Source organism: Trematomus bernacchii, unplaced genomic scaffold (genome assembly GCF_902827165.1).
Source record: "Trematomus bernacchii unplaced genomic scaffold, fTreBer1.1, whole genome shotgun sequence".
Taxonomy (NCBI): Eukaryota; Metazoa; Chordata; class Actinopteri; order Perciformes; family Nototheniidae; genus Trematomus; species Trematomus bernacchii.
The window spans coordinates 4,448,663-4,458,868 of record NW_022987821.1 but is presented as its reverse complement, the minus strand read 5'-3'; the positions used below and the strand labels follow the sequence as shown (position 1 = coordinate 4,458,868).

Genomic DNA, 10,206 nt, shown 5'->3' with positions numbered 1-10,206 from the left:
TCCATGCATTTGTCCACAACAGCGCCATCCCTCCAACGCCTGTTTTGCATTGAGACCCCTTATTACAGTTTGGCAAGGAAAGGGTTACGGAGTTTATAGGGTGGTCCAGATCGACGTCGCCATGAACAAATGAATTCGCGGGGAATTAAATTTCACAAAGGAGAAAGAATCCTGTGCTTTGAACCCGACCCGTCTAAGGCTAAAGTGTTGTATGACGCTAAGGTAATGCTTTTTGCAAGAAGTTAAGATATTCTCTATTGTCTAAACGAATACTTTATATTGGAAAATAAGGTTTGTTAATGTAGGTGTGGGATGCATGCATCTTGACAAATACTTAGGCCCCAAAAAACAACATTAACAGTTTATAAACCGCATAATAAAAATGCATGGTTTCCGGGTACGTTTGATTGCACGTTTCTTCTCATATCGTGCGATTTAGCCAAGTTATGTTCGTAAAGACAAGGGTTATTTTTGTAGCTTTTAACGTTAGCCAATGTCAAAGCAGGCTGCTTGATAACAGCTTATATTGCAGTACAGGCTATCACCAAGTAATGCAATTATTTTGTAAGAGACAGATATATAAAGACATCCCTTACGTAGCTTGGTGGCAATCATCCAACGTGACGTTATTCTGACTCCAAATAAACCAACACACCTACCCTGCTAACTTTGTCAACACCGAACATTGTAATGTCGCTAACTCTTGATGACTGTCCTGCTATTTTAATGTAATTCCTCGATAGCTTAGAGTATAATCATGTTAAGGGCTTATGAGTAGACAAACATATTTTGGGGTTACAAGGTTTTGGTATATTCTTCCAAGTTCGCAAGTCGTTTTCACAAGCTAGCTAGTTAGCAAGCCAATGCTAATAGAGGGTTTGTTTACATCATAGCCTGTCGTTTGCTAACTGAGGCTAGCTAACAGTTCGCCGTAACTGTTGTTTAACTGCGCATTTGTGAGTTGCATTGATGCAAGAATCTTAAAAAACATACTTGTTTAAAGAACTACAGTACAATGTAAAATACCAATGTCCAAGTATCTCCTACATTCATCTTTTTGCAGCATAATGTAACGTTAGCTAAAACCAAATGTAGAAATTAATGCTCCGTTCTCTTATTGATAATCGAAGTTGGTATAATTGATGCCAAGTTAAATTATTAATCTCCACTGTTCGTGATTGACAAAGTAAAAAAGTATGTAAAGCTTGCAGCAGAAAAGTAGTGCAACAAAAACTAAGATATTTCCGGCTGAAATGCAAGTAACAGAAACTTTAGAGTCTGAAAACATGGAATTACACAGGACAGTATTTTAGTGAATGCACATACCTCTGCTGACATAATCTTAGTGTTTGAGTAATGAAAATAGCTGAATTGTGAGTATAAGACTGTTCCATCCCAAAGAAAGTTGTGAAGAAGGCTATATTGTAATGTTTTGTGTTCACATTACAGGTCATTGATGTCTTGATTGCAGATAAACATGGAATAAGAATCCCAAAGTATCTGATTCATTTCAACGGTTGGAGCAGAAGGTAAATGTCTCGCTTGAATTCATATTAAATAAACATGCAGTCACAGCCACCCACCTACTTAAATATATCATACTCATTGTAGTGTTTATCGTTGCCAAATGTCATGTTCATCAACTTGTGAGATAATAGCTGTGAAACACTTAAACCATGCAGGTCTGTGTGATTTTTAACTTGTGTGTGTTTGGGTAGCTGGGATCGGTGGGCTGCTGAGGATCATGTCCTAAGGGACTCAGAGGAAAACCGTAAATTGCAACATAAACTGGCTCGCAAAGCTCTAGGTCGCATGTAAGTTCATATTATGTTCATTCAGTCATAACACCATCACAATGTAACCATTGACATAGAGTATACTCTCTTGTATGTGAATCATGTACTCTTACTAGAGAGCTTGTGATTATCAAGCGATAAAAAAGTCTGGACACCTGTAACTTAAACTAAGTTCAGTGCACTGCATGCTCCTGCAGATCTGTGTTCACATTGTTTCTGATTTGATCTTAGGTTGTTTGTTTTCTTTCCTTTCGACAGGAAGAAAAAGGGATGGGCGAAGAGGCGCCGTCGTCAATCTGGTACCAAATCCTCCTCTCTCAAAATTCTTCCTAAGGAGGACGACAGTGACGACGCATGTAAGATGACTTCTCTGTCTTTTGTGTTTTGTTCCCAGTCTCCCTTAGCAATCAAATTAATCCTTCTCCGTATTTCTCTGTCTCAGGTCTGATTTCGTCTACAGACAGCAGTGACGGGGACGACTCAGACACTGAATCTTCAAATAGCGGGGACAGCACCTTCTCTGAGGATACTGACAAAATGGTAAAGGGGAACAGTTCTGTTCCCATCTCAAACATACACCCAACATTTGGAATTTAGGCCTTTAGTTGATGCTATTATCTGAACAAAATCGCAGTTTAGCAACCATCATTTTTTTGCAAATTGGCTAATGAACCAATAATTTGATAAGCCAAAAAGGATTTGAATAACCAATACTTCTGTATATCCTCTTAGTTTCTATTAACCATTTACCTGATGGTTATATTGCATCTTTTTCAGAGGGTTGAGCCAGACATTACTGTTAAAAGAGAATGTGAGGAAAAGATTATCCATGTTGACATCAGCATCCCTGATATCCTGAAGAAGAAACTGGAGGATGACTGCTTTTACATTAACAAGAGAAAGAAGGTACTTTAATTGTTTATATTTTCATATTTGTACATCCTGTGGGCAGTGTGGATAAATTGATTTGACTTGAGGCTTGTCAATAATCGGCCATGTTTCTCTCTCCTAGCTGGTGATGGTTCCTTGTCAGACGAATGTCGTGCACATCCTCGAGTCTTACGTCAAACACTTTGCCATCAACAAAGCCTTCATGGCCAACGAGAGATACCGGCGTCAGCAGAGCGCCACACAGAGCAGCAGCCCACAGCCTGTACCTCCAGAAAAGAGGTGAGAATCTACTTATATGTTGTAAACATGTTATTTTTAATTATGAGCTGAATCTTTACATCAGACCCAGCTCAGAATGCATGAATGATTATGAACTCGTTCTTTGTTTTAAGCGAGGAGCTGTGTAAGGAGATGGTCGACGGGTTGAGGATCACGTTTGACTTCACCTTACCCATGATCCTCCTCTACCCGTGTGAACAAGCTCAGTTCAAAAAGGTCAGCTCATCCAGGCTCTTCCTGGCCGTCAATGAAAGCTCCCCCTGCTCCAGCAAGTAAGTGTGCCATGGTGAATCTAGTTTGTGTGTTTTTTTTGTAACACTCTTTGGATGTGATGTACTGAATGTGAATATTATACACCAACATTCAACTTTAGGCCTTTTCTTTTCCCGTTATGTTTAAAGCGCCCAAAGAGAGCGCAGCCCCAGCCCGTTGGGGCACAACCCGCCCACCCCCCAGTCCACAGACAGCCAACCAGCACTGAGCGACATATCTGCTTCCACGCCCACCGCCCCAGCCCCCACCCCGAAGCGCAGGCGCCACCCCGACATGGACTGCATCTCCTTCCAGTCTCAGTCCCTCAGACGCTCCACCAGGAACACGTCTGGAGGAGACCGGCCAGCCGAAGGAAGCAGTGGAGGTGATCCCTTATTACTTATGCTCTAATTTAAAAATGATCCAATTATATCTCTTCTTAAAACACTTTTCTCTCAGTAATCGATGTGTGTGTGAAGCATATTGCAACACTGACTACACTTGTGAGCTGTTGATGCATGCTGTTTATTAATACATGTAATGTAATGATCCAGGTGGAGGCAGTGCCACAGCATCCCCGCAGCTCAAACGCCGACTGATCGACACCTCATCCCAGCCAAAGTTCTTCCTTAACCTCGACAGAAGTAAGATGACACTCCATAAAAGAAAATATGAATTCAAATAAAAGCTTATTATGATGATAAAGAGCCATGTGGACTTTTCTAACACTTTTATTTGCCTTTACTAAAAATAGTAAACTTCTTTTTGTCTATTTCTGACATTATAATGGAAAAGATAATGGCTGTTTTCATGGCCTGCAATTACCCAATATTTTTTCTCTCTACACAGGTGCAATTAATAACCCTAATGATGGCTCTGCTCCATCTTGCCGTTATTTGCTACACCTGTGTTGTAACCGCTCACAGTAAAGTAAAACCTAATTGTAATAACGAGATTTCCCCAGTAGATGGTGCTGCCCTTCTTCTTTCCTCACACACTCATCCTTAATTATACTCCTCTGAGAAGAACTCTCAAAACTTGTTGTAGCCTTGTTTGCTCTCATGGGGTCTATTTTGAAGTCTCCATTTCAGCAGTGACAGGCAACACTTCTAAAAGTTGAACTGTTAACATGTTTTGCTGTCTTTCTCTTTACCCAGAAACCCCAGTGCACAGTGGCTCATCCTCCCCGTTGCCCTTGACGCCAAGCAAAGAGCGCAGTGGGCCTTTCTATGGCCTTGAGAGCCGGAGGAACAATGAGCTTAATGAGGTGATCAAATTGTGTGTGTGTGTGTGTGATGAACATACTGATAACTGGAAGGGAAGCAACATCTCGCCCAAGGACTCCTGGATAGTTCGAGAGACAACGACACAGTCAAATACCCAGGATGTAAAAGTGGTCCTTGTGTGTATGATTATTTATTCATACATGCATATGGAACAACATATGAAACATTGATTGTAACCTTTAAATGTAGGCCGTTCAGAACTGTGTAGGGATTTCAATGTAAACGTCTAAAACCTAAATGTTCCTGCTTCTTTTCTTCTACTCTGTGTACAGGTACTAAGTTGGAAGCTGACTCCAGATAACTACCCTCTGCATGACCAGCCCCCCCCACCTTCATACCTGTACGGAGCCCAGCACCTCCTGCGTCTTTTTGGTTAGTTTCTCTGCTCACTTTACTCTCACCGGTTCACTTTTTACACGTGATTTCAGTGGTTTAAATGTGGAGCAGGGACTAATCTTCCTCTTATTTTATGATTTTGATTGAATTCTTGCTCAATTTCTTGCTTTTCTTCCAGTGAAGCTTCCTGAAATCTTGGGGAAAATGCAGATCCCTGAGAGGAATCTCCGAGCGCTGGTCAAGCACTTGGAGCTCTTTCTAAGGTTAGTAATTATGGTGTTCAAATGAAATGCATCTCAGAGTTAGGCACTTTACGAGGCATGTTAGGGAAAGAAAGTATTCAATTCAAATGGTCTACAGAGATTAAATACAGGTTTAAAATTCCTTCACTCAGGCCTAAAGGATTTCAGTTTATTCCCTTAAACATTCAGGCATAATATTGGAATTTCACCCGCTTATTTCACCCGTAAATGGTGTGAAATCATGTGTGATTTCCACAGAGAATATCTCATTATATTGACGAGGTGCTGCATTCAATTAAGGAGACATTAAATAGTAAGCACTTTGACTTAATATGCACCTTGCTCATAACCCGCGCGGCTCATTAACCACAGCCAAAGTTGAGCTGCAGGAAGTTCTCATTTCACAAGGAGATAAGGGTTATAGCCTTGATAAATACATATTATACCGTATGCACATTTTTGTTAACTTGCGCCACAGTAGTAAAGTAATAGCAACTAAAGAATCCATAGAAAGTGATTATCGATGCACAAGAATAACCCAGAAACAGAAAAACAAAAAGGCATGGAAGTAAATGAGAACATGCAGAGGGTGGAGTGGAGGGAGGGAGGGATGGAGTGAGAAAGAGCATGTGTTGGAGGGAGGGAGATGAGTGGGCGTTACACAAGCGTCGGAGTCTAATCTTTAAATCCTCCCAAGCGATCTTCAGTTCAGCCGGTCCCAGACCTGGGGGATTTAGGTCCTCTCATTCTCTAATCAAACACACGCAGTACCGCCCCCTGCCACCAAGCAGTGCTGTGGAGCAGCCCCCCAACTCCCCACGGAGCGGGAGTCTGTGGGCCAGAATTACCTCTATTCCACTCAACCGAAACATGTATATAAATAAATAAACTGGAGCCCAGTACTCAGAGCCATACAAATCACGGGGGGGGGTCTTCTGAAAATAGCCGGAGCTGGCAATCATGTCAGAGAGTGGTGTGCAGTATGATTACAGCATTCAGCGACATATGTGATGCACAGATTTATTCTATTCTGTCAACACGGGATCCTACCACTCCACACCGTATAAAACACCTCATTATTTGCAGCAGCATTAGCAGTTTTTCTCTTGGCTAAGCATATCATCTGTAGTCATCAGTAGTTTGGGAAGAAAGTATTTGTCTTCACTTCACTGGACTGCAAATCACGGGCTCATTTCCTTTCATAGAATATCATTCTGCAAAATGGCACTGACAATAACTTGCAAAGAGAAGTAAATTAGTGTTGCAGCTTCACTGTAGCTCAGTGATGAGGTGCTCAGGCGGTATTGATAGTGTTACGCGCAGTAACTACTTAATATTTTCCCCCGTGCTGGAGCCTCTGAAGGACACTGGGCACAAACTAAAATACTGATGTCTTTTGGGAAAGCCTTCAGGCCTTTTTTGCTCTGAAATCAACCTCATGGCAGATTGTGCAGAGCGGGCAAAAACTGATTGATGTCGCAGAGACTGAAGTGCAGTGCATTCTGGGATTTGGCCACAGTTGATCTCTCACTCTCCCTTTCTCCCCAAGAGTGATTATGATTGAGTCTGGGTGTGTGTGCACATGTGTACGCACACGTTATGCTGATTTACTATGTGTAGGCCTAAAGCGGCTTGCCTTGCGTTATTACTTATCTAACGGCAATAAAGATTGGCACAAGCCTAAATTAAGGCACAAAAAATTGGAATATTGGATCAAAAAATGTTCAATTCTTTCCAATAAATCAACTTTTTTAATTTCAAGTGAAGAATGAGGCTTGAAATTCCTCCTCACCTTAGATTAATTTACTGTAGAGCCCTCATATATTCCCCTTATTGTCCCATTAGAGTTGTCTTGTTATTCGTTGTCAAAGCGTTCTTAAATTTTCTGATGAGGATAATTTGTTTGCATTGAGATTAGGAGGGCCGGTGGAGCTAAAATGAGATGGCAAGATTTAGAGGATTTGGCCGAGTAGCGGATACTAAGAAGATTCCGGATTAGTTTTCCCTGCTACTGATTAGATGGGAGGAGGCGGAGGAGGGGGGATTTTTCACTCTTCCCTCGCTGACTGTCAGTCATTCTCCTGTCCTCGGCCTTCCTGTCATAGCCATTGGTCCTCTGGTGGTGGTGGTGGTGGTGGTGGTGGTATAGGGACGGATGAGGGGGCTTTGTGTCCGACATGTATATACCCCGGGCAGAGGGCAGGGGGTCTGGGATTTATGTGAATGATCCAGGGATATCTAGGAAGTGGAAGTGAACAGGGACGTGACATTTGAGATGCTGTACTGTCATTGCTTCGTGTAAGCCTATTGTGACAAATCGCTTATGTTGAATATTTGATGTGAACAGAGAGGCCTTCTGAATGCGTTTTGGGTCAAAAAGATCTCACCCGATTTCCCTCTCTTGTACTTCCCCACCCCGCCCTCTCTCTTATAGGTTTCTGGCTGAGTTCCAGGAGGATTTTTTTCCTGAGTCCGCATATGTGTCAGCATCAGAGGCCCACTACAGCATGAAACAACCGAGGCCAATTTATTAAAGGAGACGTCGGCCATTGTGTTTCCTTCCTTTGCGTGTCTTTCCCCTCCAGCTTGTGTACACTGAGCTGTCTGGGCTCGTTCACGGAGCAGCTGTCTCTGGATTGTCGCTATTTTGTGTTTTTTCTGGACCAACCTTTCTTTTTCTCTGGGCTAACACTCCTGCTTTTGGGAACCAGTTGCGTTAACCCTGCCACTAACCCTCGCCGATGCTCACTTTGCATTTCGAGCCACCCTGCTCCGCATTCATTTACTGTTTCAAGGAATGTCGGGGGCCACATGTTGGAATACCTACCTTTTTTTTAGGGGCCTCACAAGTTAAATTCACAGGACACAGTTTCTCTCCATATTTACATCTGCTTTTTCTTACCTGGCCTACACTTTTTAAGACCAGGCGATGATTGGAAAGTTCTCCAGGCTTCCATCATTTAGCTGTGACATAACTTCTCTGCAAAAGCCCCATCTCTGTAGCCGGAAAAAACAATACTTTGGCCTGTTCATAGAAAGAGAAACAGACACAGATTAGACCGCATGTGTTGTTGTCATTGTGCCCGCCAAATAAACTCATTTTGGATACTCTTAAGGGCATTACTGGGTCACCTGTTCGGTGGCTTGGCCCCATTTTTTGTAATGACTTCCTGTCAGTGCTGGCAGCGCCGCCAGGGATCCTCTTCCGGATAAGATTCCTCTAAATCTACAGTTGGACTTGCGCCTCCTCAACATGAAACATTGGTTGTCTGTAGAACATATTCAAGAGGCATGTCATAATAAATGCATTTGGAGGTCATCTGTATCAACCAGTAATGTATACAGTTAAAGACCTGAGATAGTTATTATCGTCTAGTTTGTTGATGACAAACCAGATTAGCCCGTAAATGTGTCCAGAACAAATTCATTATTCCACTGATGCCTTTTACTAAATTGTGAAAATGTAAATAACCGTTTTGATATTTATTTTTGTTTGCACACCATGTTCATATATTTTTTCAATTGGATATAAAATACCTGGCCATGCTCATTCCAGGCCAGTTGAAACACATTCAGTTTCTGAGCAAATACATTTTTCTGTACAAAATATGTTGAAATAGCTGTATTGTAAAACACTTGTTTGTGTGATACAATGGATCTATATACGTGTAATATTGTGTTCTGTGCAGAGCTATGATATGCATAGCCTGTTAGACATTTCTTATGTTCATTTATAATGTCTGTTTCCTATCAGCCATGTTTTCTTCATAGAGTTTGAATAAACACTTTCTGAAGCTCATCTTATTCACATGTACATAAAGCACCATAATGAATAAACTACCCTAGCTTATTATAATTTGTCCAACGCTGTTACTATCTGGCTAATCCTTGCGCCTTTGTTCTGTTCCTGTGAGATGAATCAGCAGCGGGCATTGATATGAATCCCAAAAACCTCTCTATTAAAAGTTAATGTAGACAAGAGAGTTTTATCAGCTACCTTGACCTTCTATGTCCTCGCACTTTTAACGGAGTAAAACCCGAACATGTTTTTCGTGGCCTGACATTTTCAATCTGCTGTCCTTGTTAACACAGTTCATCTGTTTGTCTTTGAGCTACTTGAGAGCAAACCTCTGAGTTTAATGCTTCTCGTTCAAATAAACTGTGCACTACTTTACCTTTTTGTGATCCTGCCACTGTCCCCCTGGTGGGAGTTAGTGAACACGTTGGGATTTTTTGATTTAATCAATGTTCCCTTGTCTGTTGAAGATGGATGGGAGCCTTCTCGTGCTCGTTGTTCTCAGCAGAGGCGGACATGTTTTTGGCAGAGATAAGAGTTCAATATGTTGCTCCAAATCGGGAACTTTTGGAACTGGTTTTCCTGACTTAGTGGGAAAAGTTCTGAATTAAAAATATTGTAATAGATAAAGCTCTTGATGTCCTTGGATTATCATGATTAGCCCCTCCTGCAGCAGCCACTGTTGATCAAAAGCTAGATGCATTTGAGAGTGATGCATGCAAGGACTTGGTATATTTCATGGCTAGGTTAAATACTTTCCACATTTTTTTTACAATTTTTTTTTTTAGTATGCACTGCAGCTCAACCCTAGTTTGTTTAAAGCATGCAGAACCCTTCTTGTCCTTTGTGCTCTCCTTGAACAAGAGTGTCAGGCAAAGTGACAAACTTTACTGCTAAAAAAGGAAACTATGGGAAGTATGCTATGAAATCACAATCACATCAAAGAACATTTTGTGTTACTGCTTTATCCATAGAGTGCATCATGGGAGATTTTTTAATTCTACCAGTCTGTAGGCGAAGCTAATACATTAAACATGGGAGTGGCATTCATTTTCTCCTCTAACTCTCAGGAAAAGAAGCAAATCGACCAATTCCCGAACTGTCTTTCTGTCAATTTCCATGTGACAATGAACTGCTGAGATACTGTCTCTTTACTGTCTGCAGCACAATGCTCTCAGCCTATTCCCAGTGTACCTATGGGAGGCTGGCTAACCTGGCTTCCTCATATCAGGGTCCTAATGGGTTTAAGTGGTGCGCCCTAATTGTATTTAGGTGGGGTGAGACTTCTTGTAATAAACTGCTTATCAGTGCAACCCAAGACGGCACTC

At 41.7% G+C, this 10,206-nt stretch overlaps 1 protein-coding gene across 4 annotated transcripts; it reads left to right on the top strand.

Moving 5' to 3' along the window:
* On the top strand, window positions 1–8,944 carry LOC117499106 (male-specific lethal 3 homolog). Of its 4 annotated transcripts, none has more exons than XM_034151404.1 (14): window positions 1–222; window positions 1,450–1,529; window positions 1,719–1,814; window positions 2,055–2,152; window positions 2,239–2,336; window positions 2,574–2,702; window positions 2,809–2,966; window positions 3,080–3,238; window positions 3,368–3,603; window positions 3,773–3,862; window positions 4,376–4,485; window positions 4,777–4,876; window positions 5,019–5,103; window positions 7,517–8,944. In XM_034151404.1, exons 1-14 carry the CDS (start codon window positions 130–132, stop codon window positions 7,614–7,616), a joined length of 1,632 nt encoding a protein of 543 aa, XP_034007295.1. In that variant the 5' UTR covers window positions 1–129; the 3' UTR covers window positions 7,617–8,944. The 4 variants fall into 4 exon arrangements, with proteins under 4 accessions (XP_034007295.1, XP_034007297.1, XP_034007298.1 ...); XM_034151406.1 differs by lacking the exon at window positions 1–222 and adding an exon at window positions 638–687; XM_034151407.1 differs by lacking the exon at window positions 1–222 and adding an exon at window positions 662–728.
* Window positions 8,945–10,206: the final 1,262 nt, after the last annotated feature.

Coding starts and splice junctions, on each gene's coding strand:
- LOC117499106 (XM_034151404.1), top strand. CDS start 130: ATGAATTCGCGGGGAATTAAATTTCACAAAGGAGAAAGAATCCTGTGC. Junction 2,153..2,238: donor GGACGACAGTGACGACGCAT/GTAAGATGACTT, acceptor TCTCTGTCTCAG/GTCTGATTTCGTCTACAGAC. Junction 3,604..3,772: donor AGCCGAAGGAAGCAGTGGAG/GTGATCCCTTAT, acceptor GTAATGATCCAG/GTGGAGGCAGTGCCACAGCA.